Genomic DNA, 25,585 nt, shown 5'->3' with positions numbered 1-25,585 from the left:
ATATGGACCCAAAAGAAATTGAAAAGAGAACAGCGGGTCTAGGAGAAGAGGGATTGAATCGATCTCAGCTCAAGTACAGACCAAGCCATCGAGCCATGTGTGAAAACAGCCCAGGTCACTGACATCTACAGACTCACAACACATGCTGATTGCCCCTGAGAGACATTTATATTATCATATCATGTTTACAGACACCGCAATAGTGCAGTTATAATGTGTTTGTTTATGTCTTATTATAGCGTAATAGATGGATGCGCGTCTGCGTGATGGATTGAGCTGTCAGAACTATACTCTTTATCCACAGACGCATAAATCTCTCTCTCATATGTACACACAGATATATCTCTATAGACATCATCATTGGGGTATATTTATTCAGCACACAGGTTTGAAGGTTGTCATCTGACAGCTGAATTTACTGCTCTGTCAGACTGGCCATCAATCAGGAAGCTACAGCTGTCAGCATATGCTAATCGTGTTTGCATCTCTGTGGCTCAGGTGAAGACTAGATTTTGATTTTCCTTATAGGTCACATTCTCCCTCCTCTTATTATATTCATCAACATACTGATAAAGACTGGAAGCAAGGGCGAGAAGAAAAAAAGGAAACACCGCTCCGAAACTCACTAAAATGCTTCGATTTTGCATTGTGCCCCTGAAAAGTTTATGAAATATGTTTAAATATAGCTGCATGATGTCAAGCATGCCATTTTCCCATCCCATAATCCCCGATGATTTGTGTGGAAAAGTCACACAAAACAATAGAATTAACTAGCTGATTGATTTGAACAAAGTACATTTTGAATAGCCATGAATTAGAAATTGAAACAAAACAGCAGACTGTAGAAAACTTTCAGTCAGATTCTTTATAGTCTTCTTTGTAGTTTTATTTCTAAATACTTCATGCAAAGTATATGTAAAGAATATTCAAATGTGAATAAAGTATGAAACATTCATATGCATGAACGTAATTATTAAAGGGGTCATATGATGCTGCTAAAAAGAACATTATTTTGTGTATTTGGTGTAATGAAATGTGTTTATGCGGTTTAAAGTTAAAAAAACACATTATTTTCCACATACTGTACATTATTGTTTCTCCTCTATGCCCCGCCTTTTTGAAACGCGTCGATTTTTACAAAGCTCATCGGTCTGAAAAAGCGAGGTGTGCTGTGATTGGCCAGCTATCCAGTGCGTTGTGATTGGCCGAATACCTCAACCGTGAGATGGAAATGTTACGTCCCTACCATACTGTTGATGCCGTGTCCAGGCCAGAGCGACGAGACAAAAACATTAAAACCATTACAAGTAGGTGTGGCTGACTCTGAACTTTTATAAAGAATATCTCTTTGGATTTGAGACTTTAGTCTTTGCAACTTTACAGATCTTCTTTATGCACCAAGAGCTTGTAACACTCCAAAGAGAAAGGAAAAATTGAAATCGCATCGTATGAAAAAAAGACAAAATGTGACAAACATACATCAGTTAAATATGATAAGACGTAAACATAAAAATGGAGTCTTGCTGGTGTTATGAAATATCAAAATTATTCATATTGATATTTCTTGTGGCTTTCAAAACTTTTGAAACGAATGGCTAAAAAACTTTTTTTGTATTTCGAACAAATATTACTTGAGTATGTTTTAGAAGAAAATACTATTTCAGTTTTTCTACTTTAAAAATTCATGTTTAATTCAATGTTACTTACCATTTCTTTGCAACTGTTTGTGAAATTTAGCCATTTTTGAGTGAAAATGAATGCTACACCATTTTTTCGTATGCATGGTCTAAATAAATGTTATACACTCTAAAAAATCCTGGGTTATTTTTTTAACCCAAATGCTGGGTTGAGCCTTTTGGGTCATTTTTTTGGGTTCATACAGGCGCGTGGTGTGAATCACCTTTAACGAGTGTCACGGCCTTTTCGTGTGATGCTTTGCATAAAATAAATGATTTTATTCATAAAGATACAGAATATAATACTTTGTTTGGATGTTAAAACATGTCCTCAGAGCTGTTTATTGTCGGGTTATGGAGTCACAGCATGTTTCAGCTAGAGTGAAACGCAGGGCGGCGGTCCGTTAGCAGTTCCCCGCGGAACATGACTCCAGCGTTGTTACGTTGGAAACAGAATAACAGAGACTGGTCGATCACACGTGAATTACTTCTGTTTAATGTTGAATTTTTGTTCTAATGTTTGTTAAATGAGTTTAAATATGTATAGCCTATTAAAAACGATAAACAATGCTGTAAATGATGAATAAAGGAAAATAAAGGAAGTTATCATGCAAACCAGTGGTTGTGTGGAGTATTTTAGAAAAGTTTAGAGGATTTAAATTAATCTGTAAACCTTATTTAATGTATGAAGTAAAAAATAAGCTAGTAATACAGAAAAAATGAATAAACCCATTAGCTGTGTTAAATCAACTCATTATGCTGGGTTAAATAATCAACCCAATTTGCTGGGTAAATTTAACCCAAGATGGGTTCTGTCCTATATTTACCCAGCCCTTGGGTAAAATTAAAATAAAAACCCAGTGTTTTTTAGAGTGTAGTTGTAATTAATGATTTTAATCATCTTTAAATTATAATAAATAAAATAAATTGTTTTTAAAATCGGCACAAAATTTAGCAGAATTTAAATCGGTCTACAAAAGCCTGCAAACAAATTGACGCACATGTAGTGCAAAAAGGCAACAAAATCCTTCATTTTACACTCTAAAACATGCTGGGTTAAATGCAACCCAGTGCTGGGTAAAATAGGGACAAACCCAGCATATATTGTTGTCTGTCGTCTTGTCTCCAGACCATTGCATGATATCTCTTGTATTATTTTTGTTTCCTCTAGAGGATTACACAATATTTGCATGATTCTAATAAACTCAGTCTTGCTGGTATGATGATAATTGGCGGTGTGCAGTTTGTCAGACGTACAGGCGGGGGGTGCACACGCCGTTTTATTTGTAATGATGTTGACTGCATTCAGATTACTTTGAACATTCAGGGTCTCGGATGAATTTACTGATCCAGACTGAAACTACTGAAGAGACGAACAAAGATAAGAGAATGCATCTACTTCAGTGTGTGCGACAAACTCCAGGATGGTGGATAAGAGAAATGTTTATTTTAAACCATGTTTGTTGTTTTTTTGTAATCATGTATTAAAGGTGCATTCATTACCATTACCATGTGATAGATAGATAGATAGATAGATAGATAGAGAGAGAGAGACAGACAGACAGACAGACAGACAGACAGACAGACTTATGTATCTAATCGTTTTAGTGTTTGTTTTCTTGTTTAGCTGTTCAAAAGGTCATGGATTTTTTGCAAGTATATGTCTCGAGCCAAGAAAGGTCATGCTCTAGTAGCCCAAGGCACAGACACAAAGACACATAATCAATATAATACAGGAGCTGCAGGCTTCCATTACAAAATGTGCATTTGAATATTTTTTTATTTTGTGTTATTTCCCCATCACAAACACCCTTCCTCTGTCATAACACAACCTATCTAACATAACGCCCGCCTCACCCAATAACTGCTTGCTGCTCTTGAGACCAACCGCTTTCCCTCAGTGCACATGCTTGAGATAAGAGCAGAGGATGATGGAACGTGTGTAAAGAGCGCACACACACACAGGACAGGACATGTCGCTTCCGCTGACAGAACACACCTGCTGTTTGGCCTGTGAGTCATACAGGAACAAGAAATTATGGAACAGGTCTCCCCTGTCACATCTGCCTCTCTGGAGGACTGCTGTGCGGATCAAAATTGCATTAACACCTCTACTTACTGTCCCTCTCCCTCCTCCTGTGCTCACAATAGCTTGTGACCAAACTGCTCTTACTATGTCATGCTTGTTAATATTGTAGCTATGCTTACTGTGGTTAGTTTTGCAGTACTGTAAGCACAGTGTCACTTTATGATGCCAGCAAGTTGACTTTAACATTGCTATTGTGAAAGAGTGCACTTCTCACGAAAAAAAAACAGAAAGTTTTTTTGCGTGAACTATCGCTTTAACAAGATATAAACACAGCAGCTTACATTTTCTAGAACTGTCGATTTGACCATCTCTGAAGAGTTGAGATCAATAATTCAATCTTCAGATCTTTCACATCTCTGAAACTGACCAACAACAAGCACACACATTCATATAGCGGATCACTTTATTTCTGAATTCAACACACACACACACACTGGCCTCTGCAATCAAGCAGACAGTAGATACACATCCTAAACATCCTTTTATGTGTCAGATGCAAGTAAACAAAGTGCACACACTTGCATACACAACATAAAATATTTAACGTGAGAGGCTGTGGATTTTCAAAGGTATCCAGACCTGCTTGAGAAATGCCACTCTGTCCTTGCCAGCTTTCAACACGTATCTTCAGTTTTTTTTCTTTTCTTTCTGAGGTTTGAGGATATCAGCTGGAGGTATCGTGTCTCAGCTGTTAAAGTGTCCGATTGATTTTTTTCCAGGAAGATGCGTTTTCTCATGTCGAGATTTTCGTTCATCTTAAATTTCTGAAAGTGGCACTAGAAAAAAAGCCTATATGTATCTTCAGATGCTGCTGTGCTAAAGTGTTTCTTTGAACACAGAAAACTGAGCAATCGATGCGATGAAAGAACAACATTCAGTGTGTCTGCGTGTGTGTACAATATATTTCACTCCTTGAACATTCTGTCATGTGATATGTCTGTGAACATAAGTATACATGTGTAAGTGTGTAATTGCTCTTTGAACATTGTCATGCTGTCGACTCTAATAATGCCTGTGCTTTCACTGCTATTCAGACTGAGAGTAATTCATTACATGGGGTCACTTCTGCATGCCACATTGTCTTTTTGCTCTTATAAAACAAGCCTGCTCTTTAAATGATACACATACACACACTTGCATCAGCTGAGCACTGAATCTCTTCTTCCGGCAGATTCTTCTTATCTGTGTTCACGACTGGCTTCTTTCCCCAAATCTTCTCTCTTTCTATCTGTACTTCTGATGCTGTTGCTGCATGCTTTGGTTATAATTAGAGGTGCTTGGCAAAGCTCTTTTCTGAACCTCTAACCCTAAGCACTGAGCTTGCCGAGGAGACGAGTGGTATTAGTGATCTGATTTAAGATATTTAGTTCGGCAGATAATAAAATGCCATAGATTTACACTCGAGATCAGAAGCTTGCGGGTGGATAGCCACCTAGCAACCGTTCAGAATTCCTTAGCGTCTGCATAACAATGCACTATAAAATACTCTGAAGACCTCAGCGACTGCATAGCAACCACGCATAACATCCTAGCATCCTTAGCAGCTGCATAGCAACACCCTAGCAACTAGCCCCATTATCCCAGCATCGTCAAGAACTACATAGCCTTGAAAACCACCAGATGTTATATCTTAGCATTTTTAGTAACTGCATGGAAATGCCCTGGCAACCACACACAACATATTAGCATCCTTAGCAGCTGCATAGCAACACCCTGGCCACCACCCACAACATCCTACCATCCTTAGAAAATGTGTAGAAACGCCTTGACAGCCACCCTCAATATCTTAGCATCTTAGCATAGAAACTGCATAGCAAAATCCTGACAACTATCCTTAAAAACTGCATAGCAGTGCCCTGGCAACCACCCCAAACATCCTAGCATCTTTTGAAAATGCAGAGCAATAACCTGGCATCACCCACAACAAAACTGTATAGCAACTCCCTGGCATCCACCCAAAACATCCTAGCTCCTTAGCAGCTGAATAGCAACGCCCTGGCAACCACCTACAGCATCCTACTATCCTTAGAAAAAAATATTTCAATGCTTTGTCAACCACCCCACATCATTATACATCCTTAGAAGCTGCATAGGAACACCCTGACAACCACCCACAGCATCCTAAAATCCTTAGGATATGCAAAGCAATGTTAATGCAACCACCCACAACATTCTAGCATCCTTAGCAGCTGCATAGCAACACCCTGACAACCGCCCACAACATCCTAGCATCCTTAGCAGCTGCATGGCAACACCCTGGCAACCACGCACAACATCCCAAAATCCTTAGGATATGCAAAGCAATGTCCAGGCAACCACCCACAATATCTTAGCAACATCCTAACAACCATCCTTAGAAACCACATAGCAACACCCTGGCAACCACCCACAACATCCTTAAATCCTTAAAAATGCAAAGCAATGTTGATTCAACCATCCACAATATCCTTCCATCCTTAGAAACCACATAGAAACACCCTGGCAACCACCCACAACATCCTAGCATCCTTAGAGACCACATAGAAACACCTTGACAACTACCCACAACATCCTACCATCCTTAATGCATAACAACGGCTTGACCATCACACCACAACATCCTAGCATCCTTAGAAACCACATAACAACACACTGGCAACCACCCACTATGTCCTTAGGATATGCAAAGCAATGTTCGTGCAATCATCCACAATATCCTACCATCCTTCAAAACCACATAGCAACACACTGGCAACCACCCACAATATCTTAGCATCCTTAGAAACTACATAGCAACAACATCCTACCATCCTTAATGCACGACAACGCCTAAACAACCACCCACAATATCTTAGCAACACCATAACGAACATCCTTAGAAACCACATAACAACACCTTGGCAACCACCCACAAAAGAACAACATTCAGTGTGTCTGCGTGTGTGTACAATATATTTCACTCCTTGAACATTCTGTCATGTGATATGTCTGTGAACATAAGTATACATGTGTAAGTGTGTAATTGCTCTTTGAACATTGTCATGCTGTCGACTCTAATAATGCCTGTGCTTTCACTGCTATTCAGACTGAGAGTAATTCATTACATGGGGTCACTTCTGCATGCCACATTGTCTTTTTGCTCTTATAAAACAAGCCTGCTCTTTAAATGATACACATACACACACTTGCATCAGCTGAGCACTGAATCTCTTCTTCCGGCAGATTCTTCTTATCTGTGTTCACGACTGGCTTCTTTCCCCAAATCTTCTCTCTTTCTATCTGTACTTCTGATGCTGTTGCTGCATGCTTTGGTTATAATTAGAGGTGCTTGGCAAAGCTCTTTTCTGAACCTCTAACCCTAAGCACTGAGCTTGCCGAGGAGACGAGTGGTATTAGTGATCTGATTTAAGATATTTAGTTCGGCAGATAATAAAATGCCATAGATTTACACTCGAGATCAGAAGCTTGCGGGTGGATAGCCACCTAGCAACCGTTCAGAATTCCTTAGCGTCTGCATAACAATGCACTATAAAATACTCTGAAGACCTCAGCGACTGCATAGCAACCACGCATAACATCCTAGCATCCTTAGCAGCTGCATAGCAACACCCTAGCAACTAGCCCCATTATCCCAGCATCGTCAAGAACTACATAGCCTTGAAAACCACCAGATGTTATATCTTAGCATTTTTAGTAACTGCATGGAAATGCCCTGGCAACCACACACAACATATTAGCATCCTTAGCAGCTGCATAGCAACACCCTGGCCACCACCCACAACATCCTACCATCCTTAGAAAATGTGTAGAAACGCCTTGACAGCCACCCTCAATATCTTAGCATCTTAGCATAGAAACTGCATAGCAAAATCCTGACAACTATCCTTAAAAACTGCATAGCAGTGCCCTGGCAACCACCCCAAACATCCTAGCATCTTTTGAAAATGCAGAGCAATAACCTGGCATCACCCACAACAAAACTGTATAGCAACTCCCTGGCATCCACCCAAAACATCCTAGCTCCTTAGCAGCTGAATAGCAACGCCCTGGCAACCACCTACAGCATCCTACTATCCTTAGAAAAAAACATTTCAATGCTTTGTCAACCACCCCACATCATTATACATCCTTAGAAGCTGCATAGGAACACCCTGACAACCACCCACAGCATCCTAAAATCCTTAGGATATGCAAAGCAATGTTAATGCAACCACCCACAACATTCTAGCATCCTTAGCAGCTGCATAGCAACACCCTGACAACCGCCCACAACATCCTAGCATCCTTAGCAGCTGCATGGCAACACCCTGGCAACCACGCACAACATCCCAAAATCCTTAGGATATGCAAAGCAATGTCCAGGCAACCACCCACAATATCTTAGCAACATCCTAACAACCATCCTTAGAAACCACATAGCAACACCCTGGCAACCACCCACAACATCCTTAAATCCTTAAAAATGCAAAGCAATGTTGATTCAACCATCCACAATATCCTTCCATCCTTAGAAACCACATAGAAACACCCTGGCAACCACCCACAACATCCTAGCATCCTTAGAGACCACATAGAAACACCTTGACAACTACCCACAACATCCTACCATCCTTAATGCATAACAACGGCTTGACCATCACACCACAACATCCTAGCATCCTTAGAAACCACATAACAACACACTGGCAACCACCCACTATGTCCTTAGGATATGCAAAGCAATGTTCGTGCAATCATCCACAATATCCTACCATCCTTCAAAACCACATAGCAACACACTGGCAACCACCCACAATATCTTAGCATCCTTAGAAACTACATAGCAACAACATCCTACCATCCTTAATGCACGACAACGCCTAAACAACCACCCACAATATCTTAGCAACACCATAACGAACATCCTTAGAAACCACATAACAACACCTTGGCAACCACCCACAACATCCTACAGTCCTTAGAAACCAAATAGTGACACCCTGGCAACCACCCACACAATCCTACCGTCCTTAGAAATCACATAGCAACACCTTGACAACTACCCACAACATCCTACCTTCATTAATGCATAACAACGCCTAGACAACCACTCACAGTATCTTAGCAACATCCTAACAACCATCTTTAGAAACCACACAGCAATGCCTTGACAACTACCCACAACATCCTAGCATCCTTAGCAACTGCATAGGTAGCAATGGCCTGTATTTTGTAAGATTGCATTCATAATTACACTCAGTGCTCTTCATAATCAGTCATATTCACATTAAAAAACTATAAAAACATTTCACAGAAAGTTTTTCAATTTTAAAACTTTGTGTGTGTGTGTGTGTGAGATAATGAGTGTGAGAGCTGGGGAGGTGAGATAAATGCTGTTGGTAATGCTGCGTGATGTCATTCAGCTCCATGCTTTGGGCAGTCAGGAAGAGAATGTGAAAAAATATTATCATTACCATTTCATTGCAAATTGTTTGAGCATGTATATTTAAACAGCCCCTGTGGAGAATATGACTGCGCTGAACGGAATTAACACTGAAGAAACTGCACCGAGTGAGAAGACCGAGCATGTTGTACGTCTTCAGTTGTGCACCTGTAAGTTGTGTTACACTTTACACCACGTTCAGCAGATTTAGCTGATTATCTGTACTTCACTAGAGTGTGAACAGTAAAATCAATATTTCACCCATCTTTCTGTCAGCTTAAGATGGATAGAGGCACTTTAGTCTTCAAGCTCACTCAACGCGTGCGCACACACACACACACTCACGCCAGCGATTGAAGTGTAGCAGGCTAATGGATTACACACTGTGTCTCTAGACTGGACTTTAATGAATGATGAATATTATGGCTCTCCAGTTCTGTCCATCATGCTCTCTCTTTGCCTTCCCCTCAGATAAACACCGTTGCTGTTGTTGGAAAAGTCCCAGAATGCACCTCAGCCAAGGCGGCTGATCGCCATAATTCTTCTTTTTCCATAATAGTGTAATTTCTTAAATCATTAGATGATGAATGCAAATGTAAATATATGACAAAGCCTTATTTTCTGTCTGTAAAAGACATTTATATAATTTTAAGTATTATAATGTAATCAACAATAATTGTTATATTTAATGAATTTATATTTATATTATTAAAAAACAGTGCAGGAATAATCATAGGATACGTGCAAGTGTAAATATATGACAAACCTTAAGTTCTGTCTTTAAAATATATTTTTATAATTTTAAATATTTGAATTAACAATGTTACAACAATTTTCATATATTTCTACTTGTAAAACAATCCTGCAAATATAGTAATTTGAGTTATTAGATGCTGATTAAAATTACTAGCATTTAAATATTTATGTATTTATAGATTCAATCATTTATTCAATTTTATTTTGACTGCATTTGTTTAATTTGTAAATACCAGACAAGCGCACATTTCTCAATTCCAGTGTATTTTAAATGTTATACAGCAGTTTTGATATACAGTACCAGTTACTTTTATGACCTGAAGATGTGTGACCCCATAATTATGCCAAATTGAGTCATCAGTGTCTCAGTGTTTAGTGGATCAAGGCTGTTGCTTGTGCCTGAATTTATGTCCACAATGTACTGATTGATTGGGATCTAGTGGACTGAGACACGGCACAAGAGTAGTGAGTCAGCTACGACAAAAAGGAAAGCACTATTATTAAACCATCATGCTTATCGAACTGGTTTACAGGCACATTAAAGTGTGATACAGGACCGGTGATGTGCTTTTAGGTTGAGGTAGGGAGAGAATGTAATTGCTTGGTTTATGTGGCGGTAAAATACTCATAAATGTTAGCACACACACACATAAACTGGGGGCGTTTGTGAAGGTATGTGTTTGCTGCTGAATTTGAGATGAATCCATTCTCACTATGCTGTAAAGCAGCAGTGCAGCACCTGTCATATGAGGCCAGGGAAAGCACAGCGCTTAGCGGGAGCCATCTGTTTCACACGCACAACACTCTCTCACATCCAGACCCACCAGTTCACACATACACAACGCAGAGCAAAGCCTCGCTTCATGAGAGGTGACCCCATTACACTGGACACTTTTGAGGAGTTTGAACATCTGTTCGTGGATCAGCAGAGAGAAAATTGATCTTTTTACCCACAGTATCCTGTAAATATGATTTTTTTGAAGCTGTATGAAGTATGTTTTACCAGAAAATACTGTTTCAGTCTTTCTAGTTCAAAACATCACTGTTACTTGCAGATTTTTGGTAATTACAGTAATTGATTAGTTGTGATTTCTGAGTGAAAATTGTGTATACACCAGGTTCTTTTAGTGTAATTGTTATATTTAATGAATTTATATTTATATTATTAAAAAACAGTGCAGGAATAATCATAGGATACGTGCAAGTGTAAATATATGACAAACCTTAAGTTCTGTCTTTAAAATATATTTTTATAATTTTAAATATTTGAATTAACAATGTTACAACAATTTTCATATATTTCTACTTGTAAAACAATCCTGCAAATATAGTAATTTGAGTTATTAGATGCTGATTAAAATTACTAGCATTTAAATATTTATGTATTTATAGATTCAATCATTTATTCAATTTTATTTTGACTGCATTTGTTTAATTTGTAAATACCAGACAAGCGCACATTTCTCAATTCCAGTGTATTTTAAATGTTATACAGCAGTTTTGATATACAGTACCAGTTACTTTTATGACCTGAAGATGTGTGACCCCATAATTATGCCAAATTGAGTCATCAGTGTCTCAGTGTTTAGTGGATCAAGGCTGTTGCTTGTGCCTGAATTTATGTCCACAATGTACTGATTGATTGGGATCTAGTGGACTGAGACACGGCACAAGAGTAGTGAGTCAGCTACGACAAAACGGAAAGCACTATTATTAAACCATCATGCTTATCGAACTGGTTTACAGGCACATTAAAGTGTGATACAGGACCGGTGATGTGCTTTTAGGTTGAGGTAGGGAGAGAATGTAATTGCTTGGTTTATGTGGCGGTAAAATACTCATAAATGTTAGCACACACACACATAAACTGGGGGCGTTTGTGAAGGTATGTGTTTGCTGCTGAATTTGAGATGAATCCATTCTCACTATGCTGTAAAGCAGCAGTGCAGCACCTGTCATATGAGGCCAGGGAAAGCACAGCGCTTAGCGGGAGCCATCTGTTTCACACGCACAACACTCTCTCACATCCAGACCCACCAGTTCACACATACACAACGCAGAGCAAAGCCTCGCTTCATGAGAGGTGACCCCATTACACTGGACACTTTTGAGGAGTTTGAACATCTGTTCGTGGATCAGCAGAGAGAAAATTGATCTTTTTACCCACAGTATCCTGTAAATATGATTTTTTTGAAGCTGTATGAAGTATGTTTTACCAGAAGATACTGTTTCAGTCTTTCTAGTTCAAAACATCACTGTTACTTGCAGATTTTTGGTAATTACAGTAATTGATTAATTGTGATTTCTGAGTGAAAATTGTGTATACACCAGGTTCTTTTAGTGTACAGTGGTATAGGACAACATTAGGTAAATTGATTGCTTGAGGTGTAAGATAACAAAATATCAAAACAAGTGGCATTTATTTGAAAGAAACATACTGTAGTACAAGCACGTTTCAAGCTAAATATTTCATAAATGGATGATTTTTAGGTTTTAAATGTTATTGAAACATGTTCAAGAGTCAGTTGGACACCTGCGTAATTAAAACAAAGATCATTGTATTAGGTTTTACAAAAACAAAAAAATACTATTTTAGTATTTTTAGTTCAAAATTTCACATTTAATGTGTCATTTGTTGCTTCTTTGTAATTATTTGTGAAATGTATTAGAAATTTCTGAGTGAAAGATTTTCAAAGTAAATCCTACACCTACAAGCACGTTTCAAGCTAAATATTTCATAAATGGATGATTTTTAGGTTTTAAATGTTATTGAAACATGTTCAAGAGTCAGTTGGACACCTGTGTAATTAAAACAAAGATCATTGTATTAGGTTTTACAAAAACAAAAAAATACTATTTTAGTATTTCTAGTTCAAAATTTCACATTTAATGTGTCATTTGTTGCTTCTTTGTAATTATTTGTGAAATGTATTAGAAATTTTGAGTGAGAGATTTTCAAAGTAAATCCTACACCTTTTTTTTCAGTATGCAAATAGACATCATAGAGCAGTCTTACATTAATACAGTTATTGGTTTATTTATTTGCTTGTAGTTTCATAAATGGTCCTTTTGGTTATGAAGTGACAGTGTGTATCAGGGCTCAAACTCAAAATGCTAAAACGCAAAACATTCATGAGTAAATATAGTTCACAAATTTCTTTAGAAAGAAGTATTATTTTTAATATTTAAGATGGCAGAGTGCGCATCCCGGAGCGCTAAACACATGAAAGCTGTTTCATTCATACTGGACGCCAGAGGGCACCCTTGCGCGGAAACTCAACATACGCATCACAGAAGTGAAAGAACTGGTGACGCTCCAGGAAATCCCTAATATAGGCAAAGGTATGGCTGTGACTGAATAAAATCAAGATAAACTTGAACTGATCAAATGTGAAGACAGAAAACACACGACGTGACAATATATGGTTTATCTGTGTTCTTCAAGCCATCTCTGGTATTTTCATAATAATAAAGTATATTTATAATCCAATGCTAATCGACATAGCCTTATAGAATATATTTTCTGCCTCATTCTGTGACAAAAAGCGCATATCAGATCTCAAAATGATGTTATTTCAAACACTCGACTGATGTGGAGTAAAATCATGTTATTAAATGTCCTCTTTTGTTGGACAACGCTTCTCTTTCAGTTGTTTGGGGCGTGGTGCTTTTTAAATGCAAGTTAGCGACTCAAACTCAGCGCTTGCAAAGATCGAGCACTACTGAGCATTTATTCAGTTAGTTAAAAAACCAAACTGCCATATATTTTGAGTGCAAATTGTAATAAAAATACATAAATTTTTAGCATGACGCGGGCCACAAAAGGACGGGCCGCCTGTTGAGTACCCCAATCAGTGGGGTTTTTTTTTCATAAATTGATACATTTTCTGGTTGCCCAGTGCTTTAACTAATATACCCAACCTGGCAACCATGTGCATGAAAAAAAGTGATCTCTCTAATGATATTTATAAAGTGTAATACAGCCAGTCTGTTTTCTTTTTAAACGGTCATTCAAGCAAACTATGTAAGTTGATGTTCTCAAAAAATAATAAATATTGTGATTATTAATATTTATTTTATATTTTTGTGCAAAATAATTGTGATTAACCGTTTACCCATTCTCATGCAGTATGCAAATAAAACAAATGCTTGAACTATTGATTGACACAACTGAATATAATTATAAGCATTGCATATTAAAGGTGCAATAGGTGATAAAGTTAGCATTTTCCAAGATCTCCTATTGCACCTTTAAGTTTTACCTTACCAATAAATGCCATCAGAGGTAAAGCTCTCACAGTGAACAATTCATTCTGTGTATCATCTTCAATTTAGTTTTTCATTCTTTTCCAGGTATAGATCAATTCACATCCTAAGCACCAGAAAAGGCTAGAAGAGAGGCAAGCATGCTGGCTAACCTGCTCACCGTCCTCCGAAACTTCACGGAGAGGTACGTTCATGATAAATGTTCTTTTAATGTTCAAGATGAGTATGTTAAGATATATAATAATGTGCCTTAGGTGCGTTCTCACACTGGAATAATCCTTCTAATGAGTGTTTTTAATTGTTTCTGTGTAACATCGCTCCCTTTTTGCCTCTTAATCTTTTAATCCATGTTTATTAAACCACGATAAGATGCCTGCTCTTTAAAAACCTGCAAGAAAGGTGGATTATATTCCTCTTTGTGCCATTAGGAAATGAAGGTGGCAGCCAGGCGAGAGTCTACAGAGGTTTAGTCTCTTTGAGTCACTGTTATATTCGAGTGAATAATCTTCTTCCCTAGTGTTCCCGCAAACATGCTCTCAGTCACCCAGTGTAGATATTAGTGTATTTTAATGCCTGCTAAAAGGCGTTGGCTGTAAATAGCCCTTTCTGCGCTTGATTAATCTCAGCTATCTGTTTCTGGGTTCTGTGCTGTTTATTACTTTAGCCGGTTTTTGGAAGATTGAGTGAGCTTACACTGATGTAAATTGGCAAATTTAATCGCATAAAAACCTCATCGGATCCGTCTGCTTCTTGTCTGCTTTAAAAACCACTGAAGTAACAAGCTACAATAAGAAATGTGTGACAAATTTAGATGAACTCTCGTGTTTGGAGTCTTGTAGACCCCAACAGCCATTTAAAAGCTCAGAGTGTCAGGTTGATGACTTTATGACTTTTCCTAATCTTAAAGAAACTTATTATATAAAAAAAAATCATAATAACATCCAAGAAACGATCTCTGTCAAAATGTTGCTTTCATTCTGTTTGGAATTTTAGAGGCTCCAGATATTAAACATGAATAAATGCATTGAATTTTCACATGATTTTCCAATTATTGTGGACATACAGCACTGCCAGTTTTATATTTGGATTTATTTAATTGCATTTTTATGTTTTTGCTGGGGTCAATTAGCATGTCATAGAATGTGATATGTTTAAAAAAGTTATTTTAATGTAATAATATTTCACTGTTTTTACTGTATTTTTGATTTAAATAAATGCAGCCTTGGTGAGCATAAGATTATTTAATTATTAATTATTCCAAACATCAAATCAAATCAGCAAATTAGAACGATTTTTGAAGGATCATGTGAGACTAAAGACTGGAGTAATGATGCTGAAAATTTAGCTTTGCATCACAGAGAATAAATTACATTTTACAATATAGTCACTTAAAAAGCTGTTATTTTAAATTGTAATAGTATTTCACTTTTTTACTGTATTTTTGATCAAATAAATGCATCCTTGGTGAGCAGAAGACACATTCAGAAACATTAAAATATCGTATCAATCCCAAACATTCTGATAGTGTATGTAATATATTTCTTATACATATATCCCTGGAGTTTCTGGTGCCATTCAGTAAGTTATTTGCAACCAAACAAGATGGAGAAATTATATTGAAATTTACCCTGGTACATACCCTGGTTGATTTTCTATTCAGTCACATGCAATATTACAGCAATCATAACCCATCTGCTGTGTTGTTCCCCTCCATACCTTTAGGGGGCAGCGCAAGCTGTTTTTTCCTTAGACATAAATACATTAAACTGCCGCCACCCATCATGGTAGAGGTGTAATAGTGGAGTGGGTGCAGAGAGAGAGATATGAGAATGGAAAGGCCAGCACTTCTGTGTGCCGCAGAGATATGCCATAGACAGCGGCGGGTGGGGGATCGTAAAATCTGTAGTGGCCGACTGGGTGCTGAGTGTGCAGGTGTAAAAGAACAAGCTGTTTTTCATCGTATACACCATTGCGTTTGTGTATGTGTGTACATAACTGCAGGCTTCAGTTTGAGAGATGGCTGTGATTAAATAGAGGGTCTATATGTTGTTGTGTATAGGGTGGGTGGGTGGCAGGATGTTTCGTAAGTGAAAATTGTTCCTGCAATCAAGCATAAGACAAATGGCATGTGTTCTGTCTCTAAATGTCATATTGTGAAGTCATTTCTGTTATTTTGCCTCATCGGAAGTGTTTGTATGTCGGGGAATGATGAGATCACTTATGTTGTTGCAAACTTGTAAGACTTTCTATATTCTGTGGCACAAAAAGTTGATATTTTGAAGAATGTTTATGCTTTTCTTTTCCACAAGTTCCAGGTTCTGTAAAATAATAAATAATTAAAAATTAGTTAAAAAAAATATATCAAAAGTTTGGAAGAATTAAGTGTTTTTTTTTTCTTTCCTTAGTTTTTGGTTTAGATTTCATCCAAACATGAATAGATATTTATATCCATAGTCTTTAAAAATTCTTCCATAGAGAAAAAAAAGCATTTTAGAACAGCATGAGTTGTATATGATGGAGTTGTAAATGACACGATGAAGGTCCTGAAGGTTACAAGAGTTTGCGAATGGGAAGGGAAGGACACAATATAAGTGTGTGTGTGTGTGTGTGTGTAGATAATTAATGAGGGATGGGGGGGATCTTCAGTCTGATTGGGGTCAGAAAGGTAATGAAGAGATGCTCTCATTAGTGTGTGCTCATGGATATGAGTGATTGAAGGACTTTGTGCATGTGTGTCCGCTGCGTTACCTCACTCACATGTCCATGCGTGGAGGGGGTCAGAAAGTGAATCTGCATAATGCGACAAATAAAACCCCACTGAGTGAACATAATTAGGCTGCACTCTGTTGTACTTGAGCTAAAGTTTGAGAGTCTGTGTCGAGGGTCCACAGGTGTGTATTTATGAAAGGGTATCAAAAGCTGTGCCGAAATTGCTTCCTAGCCCCTATAGTGCACTATAAGTTGCTATATTTTTCTATAGTGTTTTCTCGTTTTATTTTTATTAGTTTGCTTATAATTTTACCTTTTTTTGTCATACCATCCTGCGGCGCCCCTGCTGTTTGTACAACAAGAACAAGTGTATATTTGATTACAGGATGCTGTTATTTTGCTCTATACCATCCAGCCATGTTTGAGACTCGAGCAGATGTGTATCTGAGATCACCAGACCTGATTACAACAAACAAAAGCAGCCCGCAGGACTCGCCAAATCCTCCTCTCACTTTTCCTCTTCTCTTCCTCCTTTGTTTTTTGCCTTCACCATATAGGCTTGAAGCTATTCCTTGTGTTTTCCATTTTATTTGTGATGTTATGTGTTTATTGATTGGCCAGTAGCGTCTAGACCTGAATTGATTGAGGTCTTTTATGTCTCCACTTCACAGAGCCGTAGTTCACTGAGAAGTTATGCATACAGCTGTCATTATCGCGAACGATTTCTTCGATTTCATAATCGCGCAATAAAATCGATTAAAAAAATAATAATAATTTGCGTAACTTGTCAGTGAACTATGGCTATGTGTAGTAAATTCTGCTCCATCTGAAAGCACGTGATGATGATTTCCTGCTGATTACAGAACCGGCTTTTTTAACAAAATGCGCATGACAATCGCATTCGATTAATCGTGCAGCCCTAATTTGCATCACAAACAGCTCCATATGTTTGGCTTTCCAGATGAAGTAAACTTGCTCGGTAGCACACCTGGTACTGCACTGTATGGCACAAATCACAGGTTGCACCATTCAATAAAAGAGTTAAAAGACTTGTAAAAGGAACTAAAATGGCATGATTGCTTCAGCAAGTGTGTTTTTATGTCACGTTTGCTTTTGTTAACACTATTGATTAGGTTTAGTGTAGGTCGTACATTATTCTCAAACGCAATAGAGCGTTAACATTTCAGTGCCACTCATCAGACATTTAATTTCTAAACTGACAAAATATGCAATGTAATACAATTCTTCCAGATTCATGTTCATCTATTACCAAACAAAATCACTTTGTGAATCAGGTTATTAGCGTCATTAGTGTGTAATTATCCAGCACATATAGTATATAACCAAAGTTATAGAAACTTTTCTTGTTCAGCCTGTTCTTTGTGTGTGTGTGTGTGTGTGTGTGTGTGTTTTTTTGTTAGCTTGCAGTTTGCAAGCCATGAATTCTGCAGTTGAACCAAATTGCTCATGACAATGGGAGTAATTGCAAATAGCAATACATTTTTAAAAAAAAACATCAATGGAATACATTGAGATGCTCTCAGTGGTTAACTTGAACTTTAGCCTCCATGTATTGCATTGTCTGGGAGCTGAACCCATACTTTGACATTGCAAGCATCTTGCTCTACTATTTGGGCTACAGTACAGGAACACTTTTACATAAAATATGGGTTTCATATGACTTCTAGAGAGAGAAAGCGAGAGAGAAAGTGGGAGGTATCAGTCCGAACAGCAGAACCGATTTCATTTCATGCTTGAAAGTCGCCCAGAATGGAGGACAAAGTGTCTCCAAGTTATCTTTGCAACTTCTGACATGGATGCACATTAAACCTGAAGGCACCTTCTGTGTTTTTGTCTACTCCTTGCTTGTTGTTCCTGTTCACAGTGCTGGTTCTTCCTCTCCTCCCTCACTTTCTCTCACTCTCTGTTTCTTGTTCTCTCTCTGGTCGGCAAGATAAACTCATGAAACACAATTTGAATTTTAATCCGCAACAGTAATGCTCACATGCTTTCCTTGCAGTCGGGCTCTGGCACGTAAAGAAAGACAGAGACATAGAGCTGGGACTGTAACTGTCAACCATGCAAAATGAACACAATAGGCATTGTATTAGCAGTTTCACATAAAACCACACAATGGTAAACTCCAACACAAATAAACTACAACAAGACGAGATGAAAAAGAGCTTATGAAGTAGAGGTTCCAGCAGATTAAATCTCTTGCTTCTTTCTTATTGGTTGCTCATGTTGAGTTATGTTCTGGGTAATTTCATGCTGCCGGATCACCAGGTAAAGAGTTTCCCCTAATGGCACAGCAACCTGCAGTCAATTTTAATAAATGATAGTGGCCCCTAAAGCCCAGGGCCCTCATTTATCAACAATGCATAGAAAAGGTTCTATATTTTGTCCTACGAATGAAATTTAGAATGTAAGTACAAAAAAAATCCATATTTATCAAACGTGCGTATGCTCATTACTTATAAATCCCACATGTTCTTAAGCACCATGCTTGTTCCCGTTCATGGTCATTTGCTTTCAGAAACGCCTCCAATAAACCATATATGGTGACAACACCTTACTTTATGAATCACGTGAATGTATAAAGTCCTCACCGAAATCATGGCAAAGAAAGCGGTACCGACTGAGAAGTATTTAAATTAAAATTAAAATAAGTCAAATTATCTTCGAGTGGGGTAAGAAAAATAATCTTGTTTTAAGAAGATTTTTACTTGTTTTAAGCAAAATTCACTTCATTTAGATTTTTTTCCCCCAGGAAACAAGACTAAACAAAAATATTAAAATAATAAAAAATATATATATATATATACATATCTTATGTCTTTTTGCTTATCTAGTAAATGCATCTTGATTTAAGAATTTTTTAATATTTTGACTAGAATTTTGCAGTGCGTCTGTTACCAATTATGCAAATTTCTACTTGAACTATGAATTTATAAATATAAATATAAATTGAGTATTTGCAATTAAAACACGCAGCGGCACTTTCTTTTTGTAGTATCGCCATTCTACCACTAGATTCTCTGCGTAAGCATGCTCAGAGTTGTGCTTATATTTACACACATTCCTACGTATAAACTCCAAAGAGAAAGGAAAAATTTAAATCGCATCATATGACCCCTTTAAAATCATAACAGAAAGTCTTAAATTCATTAAGTTGTGGCATTAAATGGATTTTTTTTTTTTTTTTTGCCTTAGAGATGTTTCACTTAAAAATGAAAAGTTGACCGCAGCCATTGACTTCCACTATGGAAAAATTACCGTGGAAGTCAATAGCTACGATTAACTGTTTGGTTATCAACATTCTTCAAAATATCTTCTTTTATGTTCAACAGACGAAAGAAACTCATACAGGTTTGGAACAACATGATGGACAGAATTTTCACTTTTGTGTGAACTATCCCTTTAAATCAGGATATACTGTATTATGTACTTGAAATGCAAAATTAAGATAGTTGAATTAGTTTTCTGAGAAACAGAAACAAATATCTTAAAAACAAAAACAAATATCTGTCGGTGAATTATGAAAATTTTTTTCCTTGATTTTTCTGAGCCCCCTACACTGACAAATATTTGTTCTCGTTTTAATCATGAACTTGCTTAATTTTAATCAATTTCTCTGAAAGCAAGACCTCTTATTTTCAGTGGCGGCTCGTGGGTTTTAAAATAGAGGAGGCACACTAATTGTATTGGTCTGGGATCCCGATTCTTATTTCTCTGCGTAAGCATGCTCAGAGTTGTGCTTATATTTACACACATTCCTACGTATAATACAAGTTGGTAGATCCCACACTTTGCGTGAAACTGTTCTTACGCACTCATTGCGCACACATCTGACTGTTGATAAATGAGGGCCCAGGATCAGGCCAACGAGGGACATGCGCATGGATCGCAGAGGGAGGGCAGGGAGGCAACGTGGGTACAGTAGAAATTCATGTGCTATTTTTAGACTCACTCCTGCATGGCCCTGTATGGCATCTGCAGATCCTTGTCTGTTAACATCAGTGCTTTCAATTTATGAGACGAGACATCAGCTGATATATTAGAAGAGAGAAATCCTGGTCTCACAGGTGCACCCAGTCATTTTTTCCTCATTGAGACACATTTTACACAAAATTAATGAATAATATTTTTAAAGAATATGTTTAATATTATGTGCCAGGGTTTCTGCAGGTCTTAAAAAGTCTTAGACTTTTGACAAATGCTAGCCTCCCTTGCAAGGTTTCTTTTCTCAACACTCCTCAGCGCTGAAAGTGAACACTCGATGCTGATTGGCTAACTTTTTTTACCAACGGAGGCACAAGAGCTCAGCGCTCCCCCGGCCTCCCCCTCCCCTTCTCTATCACCTAGCGGTTGTAATTACATCAGCAGATTCAGCACATTTGTGATAGAAAAGCGGCGCTTTCACGTTAAAGTATTACAACTGTGAAGTTACAAACAAAAAATACACATTCTGAGACATGAACTGAAATGAATTGTGAATTTTATTAACATTAAATCGTCCTCCTCCCATTTTCACCTCAAAATTATGAGGAAGCTGTGCCTCCCCTGCCTCCCCCGACGAGCCGCCACTGCTTATTTTTGCTAATTTTGCTTTTCAATGTAGTTTAAGAAACTTTAGACATTTGCACTGGAAAACGACAAAAATACTGAAGAAGAACAGCACTTTTTTTTGCTGTGTGATCAGAAGATACGGTAAAAGTTATTTTCGTATTCTAGTTAAGTTTCTTGTCAAATGAATTAATGGAGATCTGCTGAATGTTGTATTTTGTTGCTAATGCAGCTCATTTTCTGCTCCCTAGACAATTACATTCAGAGAACATATTGGCATGTTCTGTTCCCTTCGGTTTAATCTTGAAATTGTCTTAAAAAGGTCTTAAATGGCGCTTCATAAAACCCGCAGAACCCCTGATGTGCACTCACATGAGATGAAGACTCCGGTTCTATCGGTAGCTAAAAAGAAACCATTAAAACACCATAAAAGTATGAAGGTGGCAGAATTTGTTTCATTGCAGTTCCTATGGAGGCTATTTGTGCCATGACCGAAACTAAATCTCTCACTTTCCCCTCTCTCCTTCTGCTCCTTTGATTCCTGTTACCTGCTGTTTCCATTGCAGGGTTTAATTTATAATTGATTTAAAAGGCGATCATACATAATTCATTTCTGTTTGCTAATGAGGCCTAAAAGAATTTGACAGATCCAGTTGAGTATTCGTTTTCTGCAGGCGCACAGTTAATTGACACCTCCCAATGAATATCGGCTCAGGTCTGGACCCTGATTTATTATTGATAAGAATTGATTAACTTTGATACAGACACCAACAGACAAGACTTTGGCATAACAGAGTGTCATATTACTGTGGTCAAACATGATCTCATCTTGACCCTTTTTTTTTTTACCATCTCTCTTGCGCTCTCTCTCTCTTTCTCCTTCTCCTTCTAAAGTTAAGCAATAACAACCTTCATTAAGAGTTTCTTCTCTTCTTTATTACTATTTATGAGAGTCATTATTGCTTCTGTAATTAGTGCAGACATGTGACGCTTTCCCCTACTTCAGAAATCCATTGGGAATTTTAAAGTGGGAATGCACATAATGTAAATAATATATACACTCTTGTTTAAAAGTCTTGGATCAGTAAGATTTCTTATTCTCATCAAGGCTGCATTTATTTGATCAAAAATACAGAAAAAAAAACAGTAATATTTTGAAATATTATTACACTTTAAAATAATGGTATTCTATTTTAATATACTTTAAAGTATAATTTATTTCTGTGATGCAAAGCTAAATTTTCATTATTCCTGTTTTCAGTGTCACATAATCCTTCAGAAATCATTCTAATATGCTGATTTATTGTCAATATTGAAAATAGTTTTTGCTGCTTAATATTTTTTTGAAACCTGTGATACTTTTTTAAGGATTCTTTGATGAGTGGGAATTTTAAAGTGGGAATGCAGATAATGTAAATAATATATACACTCTTGTTTAAAAGTCTGGGATCAGTAAGATTTCTTATTCTCATCAAGGCTGCATTTATTTGATCAAAAATACAGAAAAAAAACAGTAATATTTTGAAATATTATTACACTTTAAAATAATGGTATTCTATTTTAATATACTTGAAAGTATAATTTATTTCTGTGATGCAAAGCTAAATTTTCATTATTCCTGTTTTCAGTGTCACATAATCCTTCAGAAATCATTCTAATATGCTGATTTATTGTCAATATTGAAAATAGTTTTTGCTGCTTAATATTTTTTTGAAACCTGTGATACTTTTTTAAGGATTCTTTGATGAATACAAAGGTAAAAAGTAGAAATAGAATCTTTTCTAACGATATACTGTAAGTCTTTACGATCTTTACTCTCTACTGTAAGTATTTACTATACTTTTTATCAATTTAACACATGCTTGCTGAATAAAAGTATTAATTTCTTTCAAAAAAGAATTACCGACCAAACTTTCGAACGGTAATGTACACTCTGAAAAATGCTGGGTTGTTTCAACCCAACTTTGGGTCAAATATGGACTAACCCAACTTTTGGGTTAAAAATGTCATTAAAAAATTTAACCCAAAAGTTGGGTTAGTCCATATTTGACCCAAAGTTGGGTTGAAACAACCCAGCATTTTTTAGAGTGTATATTGTTACAAAGGATTTCTATTTAAAATAAATTTATAATTTGCATGTGTAACAATTATGGATTTACATCTTTCAGATATTTAACATTTTCCATGTTCTCACGCTTGAAATAGTCAGTAACTCTTTTCTTTCATGCTTGGAATGGCAGCAGCAATTGCTAATTTATGTGTGTAATTGTGAGTGTATGTGTATGATTGATTTTATGTATCTGTCAAGATGCACAATATTTGGGTGAATGTTATAGAGCAGGTGGATTTTACAGCGAGTTGACATGTTCATTTTGTGAATTGGTCCTTGGAGAGGTGATGAGAAATCAAATGTTCCTTTACATATTAAAATCAATGTTGATCTATGATAAACATACTGAAACATAAACACTAGAACATGCTTTCCCTGGCTGTGTTTTGCACCAGCCACACTGCATATCCTTCCAGAGCATCCCAGCATTAGGAAAGAGAGCCTGAAGTTTATTTTTAACAAGGTCCCCAATCATTTCAGCCTGACCTTAACGGTTTGTGCAGCACATTTCAGCGCAGATTGTTTTGTGAACCTGTCACAGTGTAATGCAGGCTTTGCATTGGAATGTCTCTTATGAGAGCTGTTACTGCCTCTGCAAGAGTCATTAGCACACTATATGTGACGCATTAAAAGGCATACGTAGTTGCTTGAGCTCTGCGATGTCCATAAAGGACACTCCATTGATTTCCCTTATTACCTTACGTCAGAGAGGGACTGTTATTGAAGCATGGGGCAGTGCAAACTACACTTGATCCAACAGCAAACCCACTGTGTGAGAACAGCAATGTGCAATTTGTATAAAATGATTGGAGTAGTCCGGCATTCATCCCCAGAGAGAAGTCAAGTCTGTTGTTTCACCGGGAGATCAAATCATGACATTTTGATTAAAAATGATGGGCTCAAAAAATTACGTGATTGATATCGCCATACGTCCCCAGTGGGCTGATTGCATTAAAAATAGCACACATTCGTTTTCTCAAATGTTATGTTTAAATATGCAAACGAGACATATGCAAATATGCACATTTCCAGAACAGAAATCTGAACAGTGGATAAAGGCTGGTTCAAAATACTTGTTTAATTTTGTTGACATACTAAATTAAAGGTGATTTTAGCACTGCATAAATCAGAAAATAACAGCCAGAAAAACACACACATATTTTTAAGACGTTTTAAGAATAAAATGTTGTTTCTTCATGGTTTGGAGAAATTTAGCATTAAATCACTTTCTCGGCGATGGATCCTCTGCAGTGAATGGGTGCCGTCAGAATGAGATTCCAAACTCATTCTGATAAATACATTGCAATAATCCACAAGTAATCCACACGCCTCCAGTTCATCAATTAACATCTTGTGAAGCCAAAAGCTGCATGTTTATAAGAAACAAATCCATCATTAAGACATTTTAACTTCAAACTATCACTTTTGTTCAAAATATGAGTCTGTAATCCATAAGCTTCAAGTGAAAAGGTTTTCGCCTGTAAACGGTGTTTGATCTTTGCATACTTCCTTCCTCATTCAGATGAGTCCACTTTTTCACTTGAGAAAAAGAAATATTATGCATAGAGGACTAGTATTTCAGCCGAAGGCAATGATTTGAAGTTTTAAAAAGTCACAAACACACAGCTTTTCACTTCACAAGATGTTAACTGAAGGACTGGAGACTTGTGGATTATTGTGATGTTCTGATCAGCTGTTTGGACTCTCATTCTGACGGCACCCATTCACTGCAGAGGATCCATTGGTGAACAAGTGATGTAATGCTAAATCTCTCCAAATCTGTCCCATGAAGAAACTCAGAAAAGACAACTCAGGCCTGAGGGTGAGGAAATTCTCAGCATCTCTTTTTCCCCAGGTCAACTGTTCCTTTAAAAATGAAGAGCATGGATGAACTGTTCACATTAAGATCAAATACATACATTTAGAAAACAAACAGGGTGAATTTAAAATTCATGCCGACTTTAAACCCTGGCCGGAAGTGTGTTTTTGTTTTAATATTTTGCAGTCTCTCT

The 25,585-nt window shown here is 37.2% G+C and overlaps 1 protein-coding gene across 1 annotated transcript in view; it reads left to right on the top strand.

Moving 5' to 3' along the window:
- LOC107727693 (A-kinase anchor protein SPHKAP) overlaps positions 1-25,585 on the top strand; it is a 116,257-nt gene that overhangs the window by 32,889 nt on the left and 57,783 nt on the right. Inside the window, exon 2 of the mRNA XM_016537646.1 lies at positions 14,282-14,372. Coding sequence (XP_016393132.1) covers positions 14,329-14,372 — 44 coding nt within the window. The 5' untranslated portion in view covers positions 14,282-14,328. The remainder of the gene's footprint in view (positions 1-14,281; positions 14,373-25,585) is intronic.

Source organism: Sinocyclocheilus rhinocerous, unplaced genomic scaffold (assembly GCF_001515625.1).
Source record: "Sinocyclocheilus rhinocerous isolate Xijiao unplaced genomic scaffold, SAMN03320098_v1.1 scaffold4081, whole genome shotgun sequence".
Classification (NCBI taxonomy): Eukaryota; Metazoa; Chordata; class Actinopteri; order Cypriniformes; family Cyprinidae; genus Sinocyclocheilus; species Sinocyclocheilus rhinocerous.
This window is presented reverse-complemented; position numbering and strand designations above follow the sequence as displayed.